The following is a 19882-nucleotide window of genomic DNA, read 5'->3' on the forward strand; positions in this document are numbered from 1 at the left end:
CAATTTTTTAAAACCCAATTTCATCCCAGAAATGAACATAAGAAATTCCATTTTTTTTTAAACCATACAAAAACTAAACACACAGAACACTAAGTATCCTCTAGGCAGACAACTCCATTCAGTTCATCTAAATGCCATTGCATCTTGGCAACCAATACGGCTATACTACTACGTATATAGAACCCTGCCTCAGTGCACGGGGCTGGACTACATTACTTGTTGAGGTGCCACCCAGCCCTACTTTTGTAGGATTCCACACAAAATGACATCTGGACATTCTGTTCTGCTAAAGGACCTTTTCTGACAAAAAAAAAAAAAGAACGGTGAAGTGATAGTTGGTTTTGGGATATAACAAATTGTCCATTAAGAGCTGGGCATGTTCATAAACCTGGACAAACTATGCAAACACCAAAGCTTAGGCTCAAATCATTCATTAGTCCCTCAATCCCCTCCAATAGGCTGCCTCCCAACACAGCTTTGCTGTGCTTCCTAACAGAGCAGCAAGACATCCATCCTTCCTCGATGAGTTCAGGCACAATAAGAACTGAGCAACACAGGTCAGGCACAGCTAGGAGGAGTTTGCTGCTAAAAGAAAACAGGTAAAGAGGCCCTGTAAACATGGAGTCTTGTTATTAATGCAGATGAGCAGACAGACAGCCTGGTACACCTGGAAGACCTGGGCACATATGACAGGATACTACACAGAGATAATCAGTGTTTATTTTTTTTTATGTACAGCGGTAGTTATTTCTTTTAAAGAAAGAAAATACATTCTCTTTTCATGCTTATTAGTGATAGTCTAATAAATCTGTACAGCACAGTCCTCTTAATTGCACCAAGTTATTTTAGTGTACAAATTAAAAAAAATTATTACAGCTGAGTGCTAAGAATAAATGTTTCACCCTGTTTGCAATATGCAAGCATATTACACCCTTGGTAAACAGCTACACTTTTTATATAGGGCTGTTAAAATAACAAGATTGGCAAGATAACCAGTTCCATATATGTCGGCTACTTTTGCAGCTCGCTAGTAGCTCGCACAACAGCAGTATAGCTGTCCCGAGTAATACATCTCTCACCCTTAATTGAATGGTGGGAAGATTAACTGAAAGTATTCAGAGTTTCCTTATCATTAAGGCCCTGAGTCAGCAAGATACCTAAACGCATGCCTTACTTTAACTACATGAATTGTCCCACTGAAGTCAACATGGATGTCAATGAGTAAATGTGAGGCCATTGGTTGCTAAAAGCAGTTTAACAACTCTGCTCTTTATATCACAGCTTTTCCAGTAGGGACATGTAAATATGGACTTATTAACAGGCTCTGTTCCCTTCGACCAATCATTTAATCCTATGCTATGGTGTACTTGGGTTTATGGTACCCTGTTCACATGTATCTTAACTTTCGGCTTTATATTCAATGAGACGCAAGCAATAAAAAAAAGAAGTCACATTTATGTGATTCCTCCTCTACCCCCCAACCCCCATAGTACTATTGATCTAATACCTAAGGAATCACTAGAACTGAAAGGGACAATTTGGAGTGAGGGTAGGGAGATGAAGTGCTGTCAAATACACAAAGTATAGTTAGTTTCACTGTTTCCTTCTGCAATTTCTACATAACAATAAAGAGAAAACATGGGGGGGAAAAAAACAAATAAACTAACTCCTGTATACTTTCTTTGGCTTACAGAATGTGTGGATAAATAAGAATTAAAAAACACCACAAAAAGATTTCATGAATTATTTCCACACTATAGCTTTGAAATAATTTGATTATGAGGAAATATAACACAATGCAAGGGTTTTGATGCGTGATGTGATATTCCTTCTGAAATGCTGAACTACCAAAATCATTAAGGTGTGTGTGTCTGTATATTACAACCCCTGCCCTTCCCCAAAGTTAGGGAACCATGCTGGATCTGATATTGCAAGGTGCTGTGCTGCCCCAATGCCCATTGGTATTCTTCACAGATCGTTGCAGGAGGCATTCAGCGCCTGAGAGGATTGGACCCAGTGTTAACGTTAAGTGCTCAATCTTGTTGAACTCTGAGGCAAAACTCATGTTCACGTCAATGGGAGCAGGCTGCAGGTGAACTACTGGTATGTGCCTATCTATTTCCATAGGATTGAGTGGTGTTAGCTCTTGCAATTTTAACAGTGAGTTTTCCAATATGAGATTTTATTTAAAACCCCAATGCCTGGAAATAAAATGATTACATGAGAATCTCAGCTTTCATTTAAAAATAAGAGTAAGTTTCTAGCCCTCATGGTTGCAGAGGAAAGCTTGAAAAACATGACCAAGTTCATCCTGAATGCCCAGAAAACCAGAGGGCATAGAACCCCCTCACATTTATTTTTAATCTCAGAATTTTCTTTTTTGGTGTGTGGGGGGGAAGGTCTGGATCATGATTTTGAACATTTGAAATACTGAGGATTTGAATTGTCAGTTTGGGCTCACAACTAGTGACTATGGCTAACATGTTCTCAACACTATCTACAACGATTTCTAAAAGAGGGGGAAAAATGACCTAGCCATATGTGGCAAATCTTAAATCACTATCCATCTGACAGGGCTACTTTGGAGGGGCTGTTGAGAAATTTAAATTTATTAACAAAAATTAAGACCCCCTTTTATCCCAAATGCCTTTGTCCCCTCCATCTTGAGAATAGGCCACTCTAGTCTCCACCTTAGCTCCCCACCACCAAAACTCAAATTTTGGCAGTCATCCAAGACTTGCAACAAAATCAAGAGTTACTGGTCTCCTGGGGGTGGAGGAGAGCCTCCTGCTTGCATTCTGTCAAGATGAATATAATCCCTCACACCAATTTAAAAAATGAACCACACAAGGTTTTGTACACGAAAATCTCAACTCAGTAATTTAACAGATGTTACATATTTAGTGTCCAGTGTTTGGTTTACTATCAGTGATTCCTTTCACTCATCAGGGCCTAATCCTGCACTTCCTAGGTTCTTATATACTATGGTGATATCTATGCACCTTAGGAAAGCTTGAGTTTAGAAAGGCTACAACATTCAGGGTTTAATTTTGTTTTTCTTCCTTTCAGCAAACAGCATCACTAAGGGCAAGTTTATACTTAAAACGCTGCATCAGGGCAGCATTGAGTTGTGCCACTATAGTGCTTTAAATAAAGACAATCTAAACTGACAGGAGAGCTCTCCAATCGGCATAATTCATCTGCCTCCCATGGAGGGGGAGGGGGGGAAGAGGTAGGTTGGTATAACTACATTGCTCAAGGGTGTGGATTTTTAAACACCACTGAACAACATAGTTATACCAATATAAAAGTCTGTAGTGTAGACCAGATCAAAAACTTTAAGTAGGGCAGGGATCTCTCTTTTACCTACCATTATGTGCAAACACCACCTAACCAAGTCAAGGGGAATTGTGTGTGTACCAAAGGAGTGCAGCGTCAGCCTTTTAGTGCTGATGGCATAAGCTGCTGTAAAGTAGATATGGAATCCTAACCTTGTTTTTTTTGCAAGTTAACAAAAAGGAGAAACAGTCTCAAATATGTTAAAGTAGGACTTTAACCTAATCTCAAAGCCATAATGATTTCGGATTTAAAAACAAAACAAACAAACAAAAACCACCCAAAAGAAAACCCCCCCACAAAAGCTGTAGAGTGCATAGTTATATTACAAAAATTGCAATTGCAACAAACTTAAGATTTTTTTTAAATAGTGTTTAAAAATGCCTTCAAGTATTTATAACAACAAATACAGCAAGACTGTTGACAGTACATATTTTCTGTAAAATGGTATGGATGACAGTACTGTCACAGTGCTATTACTAGGCCAAAGAAAATGTATTTGGAACTAGAGGCTCAGTTAAAAGCATTTGGTGGTTCATTTCTTTGGATATTTAATTTTTTGCTAAAGATTTCTCCCCCAAGTTTTATACCCTTCAGTACATCTTTGCTAAGGAATTTGGAGCCTACCACAAGTATTGAAAGCTCTTAGTTCAATTATTCAACAGTTTCCATTTTTTGGAAAATATGCCTTTAAGGCCAAGGCCCAATACTGCCATCCTTTCTCAGTCAAATGTCTTACTGAAATCTTTGGACCAAAGTCACTAGTGACAGAAACAGGCACAACTCTGTTCACTTCAATGGAATTGCATCAGTTTAGATCAGTGGTGATATTGGTGCAACGGGCGTGTTTGCCTGGGTAAAGACAGCAGGATTGGGTGCTATGTTTTCAACAGGGAATGCATATATGGCAAAGGAATGTGTAAAAAGGCATGTATATGAAAAATACGTAATCGGTAAAATGTATCTAGATTCAGAAGTTTTAGTCCTCTCTTAGGCAGTTTAACTAAGTGAGAACTACAATTTTTCTTTTATCAGATTTTAAAGAAAGGAGCTAACTACAATATCTTTTAAAACACACAAAAAACCCAAAAACCAAAAAAAACCCCTTACCATATGACAAAAAATTTGTAAACTTGTAACTGGAGGAAGGGAAAGACAAACATTTCAAAAATTCTGTTTTCTAGGCTACTGGTAACTAGCAAATCAGATCATGAACTAATAAAAATCTAAGTAGGATTAAACGTGATCTACACAACATTTATTGCTCCTAACTTTGCTTTTGATATGATTGCTAGTATGCTTGTCTACAAAGTACTGTAGATAAGGGTATAAAGTCCCCAAAATAAAACTGTTGCATTAGCACTTATAGCTTCTCATATAGTGGGGAAATAAAAGTAACAGTAAGACCTTTTAAATACTTTGTTTGTAAATGGGAACAAAGTAAACCTAGAAAAAAAGGGTTTTAGCATAAGATGCACATAATTAAATATTCTAGGATACATATTTGCATAATCATCAATTATGGCTAATATCAAAAGGTAAATGTCTATCTACACTGATTTAGCAGTTATTACAGCAGGTTGTGTTAATCAGCATTTAATTTTCTTTTCCAGAAACAAACTGCTTTCCAAATTATAACAGGAACCAGATCAGGGTCTCTCGGCTTCCGCTTTCAGCCTGTCTAGAAACCCAAGTTGAGATCTGCATTGCCACTATTGTTTCATATTACAGAAGCACAAACCACAGTGGTAGGTTACCTCTTTACAGTGGTTCAGTCACATACTTAGAAACCAAAAAGTCCTGTTGGCTAGAAGTTAAATGCAAACTAGATTTAATATTCTAAAATTAAAAAAAGGTGAGCCTCCCCAGTCACACACTTCTATAAGCCAACCCACCTTCTCTACTCCCATCCCTCCCAAAAATAAAAATCTTATCACTAGGAGTGGTAGATTCAAACCTTCTGCAAATCACGATTGAATGCAGAGTGACAACTTGGATTGGAGAGGGAGGGGAACATCATGTCATCATACAATCAACACTATTTATGTTTAGGGATAGGCTGGTGGGGACAGGATCCTTCATGCTTAAAGGCTTTATAAAAAGTGTTTTGGAAAAATAGAAGTCGAGCCTTGTCTGCTTATTGCGGAATCACTGCATTTGTGAATATCATTTTACGCATGTCACAATCTGTGTGTACATCTTCTAGTATTGTTTTGTAACCAGCAGATCAATTGATGTGCAAGTATCATTTAGAGAGCATTAAGTTTTATAGACATGGTTCCATGGAAGTGCCATTCAGCTTGTTCTTGCTTTTGTTCTTAAAAACAATTTTCTTGTGAAGGATGTGTGTTAGAGTTGCTCCCTTCCTTCGGGTTTCATCAGATGTTGGCTGCTGCAGGTAAACAAGGTCATTGTGTGACTGGCTCATTCCTGGATCCTTCTGATGATGCCGCCGACGGAAAAACAGCTTTGCACTTTTTTTTAAAATTCCACCTGCAGAGGTGAACGAGATGGATAATTTATATATAAATATGCTTTTCCCGATGGATCACCATTTTATTTTGTTTTAACATTCTATTAAAAAAATCATTTTTAGTGTGCTTCCAATTTTAAGTTCTGCCCTCTGAAATACTTAGTGTGAAAGACAAGGTAGGAAACCAAGAATGTTCTGTACTGGCGCAAGAATATTATGAACGTTCTCTAGGTTTGATAACATCAATACTCTATCAAAGTTAAGTTATTGTGACTAGCTACAAAACAGAAGTTTGCCTGTACACGATCTGTGCTGTCAACTAGATGCTCACATGACAGAATGGATCTACACTGTATGCTACTATATTTCCAGCAACATGCACACATATCCTCCCTCCGCCCCAAAATGGAACAAATTTTGGGAAAGTCTAGGCTCTTAAATTAGTGAAAGAGCAAGTGTGTGTGTGTGTATATATATATATATATATATATATATATATATATATATATATATATATATATATATATATATATATATATATATATATATATATATATATATATATTCTTTTACCTCCACTCAACTCCATGGAAATAGTGCTTTTCATGCTAACCTAATCACTCAGACTCATGAGGACCTATAGCAACTATAGATCTCTATCTATGCACAGACACTTACAGGTAATAGAAAAGCCAAGGAAGAAAATATTAATCTGCAACAAAAGCAATGTAGGCGTTCACTGTTACTGTTAAGAGAAGCAACTAAAGAGAATGTCAGTTTTCCTCAGTCGTTGAAAAAAGAGCATGGTTGAAAAGGACAGAGATGATATTACAGAACAGGGTACAGATGAGAATTGTTTATATTGGAGATCCTTTGAACTCTCCAACTTTTCAGGGCCAATCCAGGAGTATTGCAGACTTCCCTTCCATTTGCTTAGTTTCAGTTGCTCTCAAAGCCCATGATACATGCCTAGCGTTAATTGTGGACTGCAACATTCCAGGATCTTTGAGTTCTCACATCTCATTCAGGTTGATTTACCCTTCCAATACATTAAGAAGTACAGCATGTGGTATGGGGGAAGAGATATGAAATGAATGGGATGACGTTCAGAAATACACACACAGAGTATACAGCTAGTTTATGCACAAGATGAAGTTGGCATTTAAATTCCAAGTTGGCATTTAAATTCCCCACTGGCATCTGTAAATGCTAATTTATTCAGAGCACTACATGCCATGTGCCTGTACAAGTCATAGTGTGTCTTATAGGTGGAGCTGGTACCTACAGTTAAGTTGCCCAACACTTGCCATTATAAGGCCCTGTTGTCAGATGCTTATAAAACTTTGCCTAACTTTAGCTGACTGGGCATGGAAAATTTCCAGCAGTGTCTACCTCAGGCTAAATTTCTTCATTTTTAAAATTTCATCAGAAAGGATTCATCAAGGCTAGGGAAACATGCAAAAATGTTTTTAACATGGGAAAAACAAAGTAAGTGTTTCATTGAGATGCTCTAGTACCTTCGCATTTGGCAGGGAGCCTGCTGTCAAGGATGTGCCATTTGCTGTTTCCATGCGGGAAAAAAAAAGCCCAAATCTGGACTAGTAATAAATCTTTGAAAAAAATTTCAGTTTGCACACGCTAAGAACAGATTTGTTAGAATTTAGCCACCAAACTCTTCAAAATCCCCCTCCAGTTTCTTATCAAGCAGAGTTGTTAAAATGAACAGACATAAGTAGTTACGTAATAAATTAATACTCCAATTACATGAAAAATACTTTTAATACAATCCTGATTAATGCATGAAAAGGCAACTATGTCATGTATTATGCGGTAATGCCAACTACAGCCTGCCTCCCCTCAATAAACTTGCATATGTAACACAAGTCATCAGTAATCTTTTCTTTCTGTAAGAAAATGGATTGCTTTTGGGAGCCAGCAGTCCCCCACTTCTAAGAATTCTCTTTTCTGTAAGTGATCCTGTTTTGTGTGTGCCCATAGCCTCAACCGTGAGGCTGAAGCATGGAATTAGTGTCTGATACAAAACCCTGAAGTTAAGAGGAGCGGTCAGCCTACACTGGTATTAAAAGGAAGGTCTAGCAATACGGATTTAAAATGACAACTTGGTTTTGTGCACAGTGGGGTGGTGGCATTTTCATCTCCTCCTCTAGAGGGTTCATGCAGACTGGAAATTGGCAGTTAAAGTGAAGAACTTGGGGAGAGTGCAACTTAGGTCCCCAAACAGTGAGCATCAAGAACTTATGATCTTCCTCTCTGGAGCTCAAACTAGTACAAGAGAACAAAATGTGGTCTCCATTACTGATTTGCCAGTGCTGTACAGTCACAATAGCTTGTATCCACACCACTATCTAATCTAACGAGTCTAGCTGGATTCTTTTATTGGCACCCGTCACCATCTTGATGCCATTCGCTTTGCTTTGCTGTCATTACCTATGACTACAGAAACCAAGGCAGACAGGGAACATTTTACATTACACTGTCCTGGAAGTTGGATATGGCTACCATTATTGTCAGTGGAGTCTCCTGTTAAATGCATCATATTAAGACATACCCTAATGAAATTCAGTGCAATATCCTTACAGTTAATACCAGATTAGTTGTTCTGTACAACAACATTGTTCCCCACTCCTACTCAAATTCATTACTGAAGAATTGTATTTAGTACATTTTTTGTTTAATTAATGAGTTTCATATCCCATGTCTCCATACTATTCGTGGGTTCAGACTAAAGCCCCTCCTTCTCCCAGTCTTCTCTATTCCACAAAAGTAGCTTTCATCCAGGAAGTGCAATATAGTTATTTAATACACGCCTCTGCTTTCGCTCTGGTACTGCTTATACTTTAACGTTCAATCTATACTTCTGGAAGCAGGAGTATCTTTCTTTCAGGAGGTGCTGCTGGTGAAACAGCCAGGTTAGCTGGGCAGTAGGATGGAAGGACAAGTGACTGGAAACAGGTGAACGCAAATACAAAATCAATTTGTATTCTCATGCAATCCTTCTGTTATTTCTGGCAAGAGAAAGGGAGTGGGGCACGCAGAATCCTTAGCAAGCACTCTGAAGGAGCATAAGTCACATTCGAGTCTTAATTGTTTTGCTTGGCTCCATAAAGGCAAACAGACATGTACTACGTATGTAATGAATAATACGTTTTTTGAAATGATATTGCAATATTTTAAATATAAAGATATTATAGCTCAAATAATTGGGGATTATTAGGAAAGAGTGTTAGAAACCCATAAACAATTTGTAAAACACACACATTATTCATGTATGGTTATGTAATCATCTGTAGTTTGTACGTGCCTGTCTTTGATAGGTTCCTACAGGGATGAATGCCATAGAAATACAGCCAGATGTCAGTAAAACTGCAGTAATTATCCAAGTTTCCCCAATCTGTTATCTTCAGTCTGGACAAAGGAGAAGGGAATCTTCTCCCCTAGTCCTTCAAATCAATTATTTGTAAGGGTAACACACCTACAATTAGAATGACTTGCTACTACAGACTAAGCTGCTAAGAACTCTCTACATAAAAACAAAGGTATTGCGGACATAAGGAAAAAACCCAACCCTCACACAAGGAAGAGGATAACAGGTGAGAAAACAAATGAAAGTTTTGCTTCACTTTTGCAATAAGTGTCTCACAGTAAAGCTACATTTTCTTTAATAAAAGTAAAACAAAAATAACTTACTGTGTAGGCAATTAATTCGGGTTGGCATAGTAGTCCTCTTAAGTTTACAAAAGGCATGAGTAAGAAAGATGAAGTCAGAAAGGTAATAAGAGGTAAAAAGCAACACGTGCAAGAGCAAAAATAATAATGAAAGACAGTACAAATTGTGAACCATTAACATTGTACTTGAAGAATTTTTTTTGGTTAAGTAGAACATTTGGCAAACACTTCCCCTGCAAAACGAATGCAGATGTGAGTTTTTAAACAACAAACATCTTGTACTAGCATAACTAAGCAGGGGGCGGATGAGGGAAAAAGAGGAAATATTCCTGTCTTACTTCACAAAAGCCATCATGCTCTCAGAGAACACAACATACAAGAGCACCACAGTTAGACTTTGAATTTCTTTTTTCTGACAGACTTTTGCATAGAATAACATTGTGCTATTTGTGGAGTGTGACACAAACATCCTCACAATATGTAAGAATCTGACACCTGATGTATTGTGTTTTTTTGCACTCTTGTACTGCATCATGAACTCAGAATGTTTCTACTGAAAAGTGAGGAGATGGTGAACACAATTATTTAAAAAATAGAAAGAGAGAGTAGCATTTAAGTCTGAGCACTCAGATTGTACAGAGAAAGAAAAGAGTATGTTTTTATTGTAACTGCATTTTTAACAACAACCCCACCCAAACAGCTACTCAAATGTAAGTCTTTTTTTTGTGCCAAACTGCTCATTTACCTTGACAGCTTCAGGTAAGGTGCTAACAATAAGTGACTGCCAGGAAAGACAAGATGGGAAAATCATGACAGAATGGGAGAAACCTCAGCACGCAAAGATCCATGTTATATTTTACAGCAGAAACTATGAATTTAAAGCACGAGAGAGAAAAATTTTGTGACAGGGTTTTCAGTACTATTCATGAAGGCCATTAAAAAAAAAAAAAAAAAGTCAGAAAAGGTCTTGAGGGGGATGGCATACATAAAAACTTTGGCAGCTACTGGATAGTGGTCCTTAGACTTGCCTCTCTCCTACATTAGTAACAGGCAAGTGGGTGAGTGGAGTCCATTGAACAGAGTGTCCCCTGCTCACCTCCCAGCTTGTTTCTTTCAGGTTCAAAATCCCAGCAGCCACAACAGAAGCAGTAAGACTCAAATTCGCCTCCAAAGTTAGTTTGAGGACAATGGAAGAAAATCTAATGAGCCACAAGGCACAAGACGTGCCCAGGTCTTTTGAAGCATGCAGACACACTCAGGCAAGTATCGGTTATGATAACAAAACGATTTGTCTCTTATTTAAAGAAGACAATCACATCCTGTGTGTTGCTCTCTTTTGTAAACACTTGTATTATTGAAAAAGGAAAGAGGGGAAAGGGACAAACTGTTCAATGGGTAGTTTAATATGCACAAAGTAAAAGGTTTATCAGGGACACAAATATCTTTTGTGGGGAGGGGACAGAGGGAGGTTGTGCACAGAGGGAATGGTGGAGGGGATTGTGGATTTGTACTGTTTTTTCTCTTTATTTGGGCCCTCACTATTCTTGATCTTAATTTACCAGAAAGAATTTGCATCAGTGAATTTGCAGTTTGGTCACTGATCTCTTCAGAGAAGCCAGATGACTGAATGGATTTGGAGCAGTTTACTTTCTCTCTCCTGGAACAAGTTTTTCCATATCATGATAGAGGGGCACAGTGTAGGGAAGCCTGTACTGTATTTTTTGTAGTTAACTAGAGGATTTCATTCTTCAGGGTTAATCAAAAAGGCACTTCTTACTGTGTGTGTGTGTGTGTGTGTGTGTGTGTGTGTGTGTGTGTGTGTGTGTGTGTGTGTGTGTGTGTGTGTGTGTGTGTGGTGTGTGTGTGTTGTGTGCTGTGTGGTGTGTGTGTGTGTGTTGGGTGTTGTGTGTGTGTGCGTGTGTGTGTGTGTGTGTGTGTGTGTGTGTGTGTGTAAAAACAGAAAAGAATCACCTGATAGTACTGCTTGACAAAGACACTGAAGTTCAGCTATAGAAATCAGTACTTCGATACAATACTAGACAAGTGTCAAGAGAGCTCATATACCTTTAGATTTTTTCACACTCCCAGATTCCGAGACATTTAATGAACTCCTGGACATCTCTTCACAGTCCTGGCCTAAGAGTGCATTGCTGTTCCATTGTTGGCTGCTGTTATCCAAGTCCCACGCATTATGGCTATTTTCCTCTGAGTCAGTGGCAGGTAGCATTTGTGAAGCAGCTAGTGGTAGTTTTTTATTGGAGGGGACTTCTGTGGTAGAATTCTCCACCGTGGAAGGGGCTTCCTCTTTATATGAGTCATCCATGGCTGCCGCATAGTCCATCATCAGTGCAGCTTCACTGTCCTGAGATAAGGAGGTCTGCCAGAGTGAAAGAGAGAATAATTAAAAAAAAAGAAAAAAAGACACTATTTGCTGGACAAACCAATCTCCACGCCAAGGGTTTTATTCATTCTTTTCACCCTGTTTGCATTGCCCAGATACTGCCAGAAATCCATAGTATTGCATATTCTCTTTGCTCCTTTTCTTAGCAGAGCACAGAGCTAAATTAACTTTGGCTTTAACAAAAGGATTAGGATTTGGTTTAAAAGAAAAACAAAAACAAACAAAAAAATCCACTGACTAGTAGTGATTACTGCAGTGGAAGAGTTTTCTTTGAAAGTAAGCATCTGTGTGGAAGGAACTAAAAACGCATCAACCTCCAGAAAAATCTAAGCTCTGGTTTAAAAAAAAAAAAAAGGGGGGGGAGGGGGTTAAAGACGACCTTATGGTGGCAAAGGAACCTTTATGAAAGTCTGCTGCATGCAAGTCTATATAGTGTCTGACTCCCATTTTGCAGACAGTTTCAATGCTGCTGCTCCCAGCTTTCATAGCACAGTGCAGACAGACAAGGGTCATGTCAGCTTGCACCGCTTCTCCTCAGAACCCTGCAAGTAGCTGTGAACAATGCCAAAACGGCAGTAAATTTTACTGCATGGCAGCTTGGAAAAATGAGCAACAGCGGAGGCCTTGGAGCTCTTTGGTAGGGAGAATGAACAAGATGGGGGCTGCAGGAGAGCAGCCAGAAGGCTACAGAAGAATAGGGAACATAAAGAGACAAAAGCTTCTTCTCTTTTCCAGCAGCCAGAGAGAGCAGTGGGACTTTTTTTTTTTTTTTTTTTAATTTTTAAAACACCACCAACTACCTCTTTTACAGGGAGTTCAGTGTGAAAGATGAAGCCCCTGTGCCCAGCCTAGGGACTGTAGCCTGGTGGCAATTCCAACACCATCTCCTTGCCTCGCAGCTGGAATTCCCACCAGGCTGTTGAGCCTGGACAGGTCCTCTCCAACCCTAACCACAGCCCCATCTCCCAAGATAATGGCCTCCATCTAATAAAGTTAGTCGTGTAGCTAAACTGTGTCTGATTAACTCTCTGCTTTTAGGCTTAACCTGCAACACTTAATTTCTGAAGCAACAAGGATATAAACTCAGCTTCTGCAAAAAACTGTCAAATGGAAGAGAGCAGAGTGCGTGTTCAAGTATAATACTCAGCAAAGCAAAGAGTCTCTTCAGTGTCGGGCATTAAACACAAGTGTGACTTTGAACTCTACCTTGGACACCCCTGATATGATAATGGTGCTTTTCTTTCTTGGAGATTTCAGCTTCTGCTTTGCAGACTCACTTAACTGTCGAATGGCTGCTTCAGCAACTGGATCGGTGCCGTTCAACACCAGCAGCTCTGAAAAGAAAGGAAAGTGCTTTAAGATAAAAAGCAGGCAAGGGTTTAAGTGCAGAGCAAAGCATAAGAGCAGGAAAAGGAAGACAGCTTGAATTTTAAAACACAAAAATAGAGAGATCAACAGAAATCATGGAACTAAACACCACATAATCAAACATAAGCCAAATGATCATTTTAGTATTAGTTTCCATTCCATTCCCAAATCCTTCCTTTGTATCCTGGAATAGGTAAATCATTCACTCTTCCAAGACTTCAGAGTCTCTCTGGACATAGAATAATAGAATTGTCAGACTGGAAAGGACCTTGATAGGTCATCTAGTCCTGTCCCCTGAACTCATGGCAGGACTAAGTCTTATCTAGCTCAGTGGTCCCCAGACTTTTCAGTCGCACCCCGCCTTACCCCGTCCGCATCTCACCCCATCCCCTCTTGAACCAGGGACAGGGCACGGATGGAGTAAGGGGGCAGAAGCTGGAGGTAAGTTTGGGGCCAGGAACGGAGCCACGGCCAGGGGCTGGGGCTGAAGCCAGGAGTGGAAGCCACCATCAGGCTGCAGTTGGGGACCAAGACTGGAGCAGGGACAGAGCTGGGGCCAGGAGTGGAGCCACAGCCAAAAATCGGGGCCACGGCTGGAGACGGACCAGGGCTGGGTAGTGCTCCATCATCACCCCCTGTGGGAGTCAGCCCGGGTCTCGCCCCCCCCCCCCCCCCACCCCCGCCCGGGAAGGTTCCTCCATGCTCCCCTGGGGGGGGAGTGCCCATTGTTTGAGGACCCCTGAACTAGACTTTCCCTGACAGGTGTTTGCCTAACCTGGCCTTAAAAATCTCCAATGATGGAGATTACACTTCCTTCCTAGGCAATTTATTCCAATGCTTAACCATTCTGACAGTTAGGAAGTTTTTTCTAATGTCCAGCTAAAACCTCCCTTGCTGCAATTTAAGCCCATTGCTTCTTGTCCTATCCTCAGTGGTTAAGAAAAACAATTTTTCTCCCTCCTCCTTGTAACAACTGCTTATGTACTTGAAAACTGTTATGTCCCCCCTCAATCTTCTCTTCTTTAGACTAAACAAACCCAATTTTTTCAATCTTCTCTCATAGGTCATGTTTTCTAGACCTTTAATCATTTTTGTTACTCTTCTCTGGACTTTCTCCAATTTGTTCACACCTTTCCTGAAATGTGGTGCCCAGAACTGGACACAAGACTCCAGTTGAGGCCTAATCAGCATGGAACAGAGTGAAAGAATTGCTTCTCATGTCTTGTTTATAACACTCCTAATACATCCCAGAATGAGATTCTCTTTTTTTGCAACAGCATTCACTCATATTTAGCTTGTGATCCACTATGACCCCTAGATCCTTTTCTGCAGCACTCCTTCCCAGGCAGTCATTTCCCATTTTGTATGTGTGCAACTGATTGTTCCTTCCAAAGTGGAATACTTTGCATTTGTCCTTATTGAATTTCATCCTACTTACTTCAGACCATTTCTCCAGTTTGTCCAGATAAATTTGAATTTTAATCCTATCCTCCAAAACACTTGCAACCACTCTTGTCTTGATATCATCCGCAAACTTTATAAAAAAGTGTACTCTCTATGATATTATCAAAATCATTGATGAAAATACTGAACAGAACTGGCCCAGAACTGATCCCTGAGGGCAATGTTCCCTCTAATTTTTTCCATCCATGTGCGGAATGAATTTTGTTATGTGCACCAATATCGAGGTAATGTGCGGCACCAGTAGAAACAAAAAAAATACTATTTATATATATAATTTTTTTTTTTAAAGTTACCATAGGGATAATTATTCCAGCCAGGACCGGTTAGGCATTTTAGAACTCACTACTGAAAGAATTTAAGCATAGGAGAGAAATAAAATGCATAGATCAGTCAAAAAACTAAAAGAATAAAATTAGAGAATATATGTACAATTCAGGAAGTACAAAGAAGTAACAACAACACAAGTATGTGTTTGGAGATGAGTGCGAAAGAGACTGTGTGTGTGTGTGTGTGTGTGTGTGTGTGTGTGTGTGTGTGTGTGTGTGTGTGTGTGTGTGTGTGTGTGTGTGTGTGTGTGTGTGTGTGTCAGAGAGAATGGGGAAGTCTATGAGAGGCCATGCGCTGTCTCTGTAAGGTACTCGCCAGAAGGCTCAGACCGCAGCAGCTGCCAGCGGCGATCCTGCTCCTGAGCCCTGTCTTGTCTCCCCTGCTCTGTGGAGATAGCGTACATGGGTGAGGGAGGCAGACATCCTGACATCAGTGCCTCTCCTCCTTTCATCCCCGCCCCCTTTCTGCACAAGCAGGAGGGTCCCAGGAGCAACTGGCCTGGGGCTCCAAGGCAGAGGGCAGGAGCAAAGCGGTCGCAGAACAGCAGAGGGAGGGGCACCTGAACACATGCTGCCATGCCTGGCTCTGCTAATCAAGTATGCGGCACCTGATTCACTCCTGGGCTGCCACGCGACCGCACAGCTTAGAGTGAACACAGCCTGCAGGATCCCACTCAATATGCCCTTCAGTCTTGACTGTGAACCAATGATAACTACTCTCTGGAAATGGTTTTCCAACCAGTTATGCACCCACCTTATAATAGCTCCATCTAGGTTGTTTTCCCTGGATTGTTTATGAGAAGGTCATGTGAGACAGTTATTAAAAGCCTTACTAAAAATCACTTTATACCATGTCTACTGCTTCCCCCCTTTCCACAAGACTTGTTACCCTGTCAAAGAAAACTATCAGGTTGGTTGAAATGTTATAAATGAAGTAAACAAATAGGCCTTAAAGAAGACTAAGCCAAAAGAAAAAAATATTTAAAGTAATCTGCATGAACTCCAGCCCCTGCACTGATGTACAACGGCCTACCTACAATGGATCTTTGTCCTTGGGCCAGCAGATCTTCATCGTCCAGCAAACTCTCCAACTGTTTCAGGAACCGTGTGAAATGGCTCCAGAGAAAGTGCGCTACATACTCTAATCTCTACCCCAAAGGAGCAGTAAATTCCACAGCACGTGCCATTTAAAGATGACAATGAGTCTCTACAATTATTAATTTCTATGATACTATAACTCCAAGAAAGGAGTGATGTTCACTGTGACACAAGGAGTGAAGGACACAAGGACAGTGGATAAAGGAATTTTTTTTTAAATTGCATTGTGGGAAGACATCCACAAGACCATATAAATAAGGACACTGAAAACTCAAAATATGGAGGGGGAAAAAAAGAGTGTTTTCACTTATATACACTTGAAGGGTTTGGGCCTATATTTAAATACATTAAAAAGCAAATGTAACCACATGCCAAAAGTGAATTCAAGAACCATTCTACCAGCACCATCCCTACCTAGTATTTTAAACACACTTTATCTTCTATCTCCTGGGTGATTTACAAAAGGTAGAGAAGCAAGCACAGTGAGGATACACGAGTTGCTTAAGATCACAAAGTGAGTCAGTGGCAGAGCTAGAAGAGAATCCAGTCTGCTGACTTCCACAGGCGGTCTCTCTCTTCTACTAATTTAGACACGAGGGAGAGAGCATCTCCTCTGACAGGAGGACTCAGCAGCGGTTCCACTCACAAGGGCTTTTGAGCACTGTCCCCTCCAGTGGAAGAAGTTTAGGAACTGTGGATTAGGGAGTCTTTGCACCTTCCTAATTCCATGGAGCCCAGGGTTGTGTAGGAAAGAGATACACGTCTACCCTGATATAATGCGACCCGATATAACACGAATTCGGATATAACGTGGTAAAGCAGAGCTCCAGGGGGTTGGGGGCGCTGCACACACTGGTGGATCAAAGCAAGTCTGATATAACGCGGTACGATTTTTTGGCACCCGAGGACAGCGTTATATCAGGGTAGAGGTGTATTCAGCTGACAAGTGGAGAGGAGCCAACCTCGCTGCTGCTCCATTGGCTTCCCTTCTCTCTTAACAGCACAGCTTCTTGACAGATTTTCAGGAAGTTAGGAATTAGTTACACGCAGACTTCTACACTAACAGTCATATTTACTAACATAAATGCTATGATACCTGCCAGAAGGCACTAAGGCATGGGTCCTGCTGTTAATTTAATGTTTTAGGATAACCTATGGCATAGCAGAGAAAAAAAAAAAAAAAAAAAAAAAAAGAGATATAGACACAGGCTTTGGAGGTTTCTCTCTTACCTGTATCCGAAGAGGATAACACTTTGCTGACCGGAGCACCCTGACAATGGATTGCTTGAACTGAGAAATCCTTTTCAATCACTTTCACTTTAGCAGGAGTTTTCACAGGAGAATCTGAGAAGAAAGTTTCTCATTTATTATCTCTCACCTAGATACTCTAGTGATAGGTATTTTAGAAACGTGTATAACAAAAATAATGGGCATCTGAAAAAGTGCTTTTACTGATACAAATTAGCATTTGAAAAAACCTGTCTAGTATAATTCTGGGCAAAAGTTCTGCCACTGGTAAATGCCAAATCTTCAGGCTTAAAATGAGCTCATTTTTCTGTTTATAATTTTGATTTTAAAACATTCTAGACAAGAGCCACATAAATAAAACTAAAAAAAAAGTTTTTGCAATGATTTGACGACTGTAACTCATATTTACATTTACACACACACAAAATTTTAAGAGGGTGTCACAGAAGGGCTAACACTAGTTACAGCAAGGGACAGTCTGGTCCAATACTGGACAAGCTTCCTCGTACAACACTGCCAATCCACTTAAAAAATAGTTATTGTGATCAGGATTAGAAAGACCCAGCCAGGTCTGTAATGAGCACAGACTCTGGCAGTCTCATTGAGTTGTATGGTAGTGTTGTAATGTGGACAAGAATCCACCAGAAGCCAAACTCATTTCCATTGTGATATAAAACAAAAAGTCTACTATTATAAATAAAGTGTAGACATTACTGAGTGCTCTGAGAGCAACAATAACTAAGGTAAGTGACACAGGCAGCTCTTGGAGCTGACTGGCAGAGTACGTAGAGAGTGCATATGGTGTTAAAGAGATCCCCTGGGTTGGGTATCTGCATAATAATTCACTGGAGGGTTGTACTTGGGGTCTCTACCAAGGGTTGGTAGCCCACTAGTCATCATAATAATTGAGAAATGTATGTGTAGATAATACTTAAAGGAGTTATGTATCCATACTTAAAATTATGTTTTTAAGGTCTTGGAGTTAAGGGAGGTTACCAAGAGGTGACATACCTTGGAAATATTCCTTTCAGGCAGGAGGTAATTAGCACCTATCTCCCTGTCCAGCCTATTGTGTATTGTATGCCTCGCGCTATAGGCCTGTTTGCAGACTCAGGGCGCATCTTCATTGGCAACGTTAAAGCGCTAGACGCGGCAGAGCTTTCATGTGGCTTGCGTAGTCACAGCATAGCACTGGGAGAGAGCTCTCCCAAAACCAACCACCTCCCCAAGGGGAATAGCTACCAGTGCTGGTGCACTGTCTATACTGGCACATTACAGTGCTGAAACTTGCAGTGCTTGAGGGGTGTTTTTTCACACCCCTGAACGAGAAAGTAGCAGCTCTGTAAAGTGCCAGTTTAGACAAGCTCTCAGTCTGAACTGAGAGACTGTGAAATTGAAGAGAAGAAATCTACAGGAAGAAACAAACAGCAGGGGGTGTCCTGTTTATGAATAAAGACCAAGGACTGGTCTGGTTTATCTTGAGCCAGGTCTATACTTATAAATCTGTATCGGTACAACTACCTCACTCAGAAGTGTGAAGAATCCACCCCGAGTGATACAGCTATACCAGCCTGACTCCCCATGCAGACAGTGCTAGGCTGACAGGAGAGCTTCTCCCGCAGACACAGCCACCGCCACGTAGGGAGGTGGATTAACTCCACTGGCAGAAAAAGCTCTCCAAGCAGCATAGTAGCATCTTCCCTAAAGCGTCACAGTCGCACGAGTGCTGCTGTAGCACTGTACAGGAAGACAAGCCCTTGGAGTGCAAAGAAACACAGAATCCTTCAGCGAGGTGGCAAAGAAGAGTTAAAGCCTGTCTGGCTGTAAAGTGCTGCAGGGATTTTGGGTGAGCAGCACTTTATTTAACAAGATCCTCTCATGTCTAGTAAGTCCCGTCTCCAGAAAGAGAGCTATAATTCTATTTTATATGTAACTACTTACATAAAATACTTCTACTTGCTACTACTTGAATTTCTGTGCTTGGTTAAATAAACTTAGATATGATCTCAGCATAAACACATCTAAGTGCTGTGTGTTTGGTGGAGCAGTGATTTGAGGTGGAACTGGTAAGCTGGCACATACTGTTCTTTTGGGAGAAATGGATTTGGGTATACTGCAAGTGACCAGGGGCTGCCCGCTCCAGGGAAACACTCAGAGTTTAGGGATTGGACTGTGCCTATCGCTAATCAGCAGAGTACCAGCGATGCCTGTAAGGCCGAGAGAGGAGGGTTTATGTTGCCCGCGGCCAGCAGAGTTAGGAAGCTGACTTCAGCAAGCACAGACAAGGCTTCTTCATGCTAAAGACAGGGAGTAGCAAGGTGTCTCACAATCTCGGGTTACCCCAGGGAAGCATCACTATGTAATTAAACTGTTTAATAAGGAAGATCCCTGTCAGGAATCCTGCTCAGGTGTGAATGGTAGCTTAGAACAACACCAATCCATACTAAAGAGTCGGGGGCAGAAGAGATAAACAGGTCAAGA

General features: G+C 40.5%; 1 protein-coding gene and 1 long non-coding RNA gene across 3 annotated transcripts in view; both read right to left on the reverse strand.

The window, feature by feature from the left end:
• LOC142047982 (uncharacterized) overlaps window positions 1-19882 on the reverse strand; it is a 159390-nt gene that overhangs the window by 58373 nt on the left and 81135 nt on the right. The window lies entirely within an intron of this gene.
• The window catches only part of C2CD2 (C2 calcium dependent domain containing 2), a 55203-nt gene continuing 36022 nt past the window's right edge, over window positions 702-19882 (reverse strand). For both annotated transcript variants that reach the window (XM_075073949.1, XM_032775328.2), the window contains 4 exons: window positions 17384-17497; window positions 13104-13231; window positions 11561-11873; window positions 702-5829 (listed from right to left, as the gene is read on the reverse strand). In XM_075073949.1, the coding sequence (XP_074930050.1) occupies window positions 5603-5829; window positions 11561-11873; window positions 13104-13231; window positions 17384-17497 (782 nt within the window). In that variant the 3' untranslated portion in view covers window positions 702-5602. The remainder of the gene's footprint in view (window positions 5830-11560; window positions 11874-13103; window positions 13232-17383; window positions 17498-19882) is intronic.

Source organism: Chelonoidis abingdonii, chromosome 1, assembly GCF_003597395.2.
Source record: "Chelonoidis abingdonii isolate Lonesome George chromosome 1, CheloAbing_2.0, whole genome shotgun sequence".
Lineage (NCBI taxonomy): Eukaryota > Metazoa > Chordata > Testudines > Testudinidae > Chelonoidis > Chelonoidis abingdonii.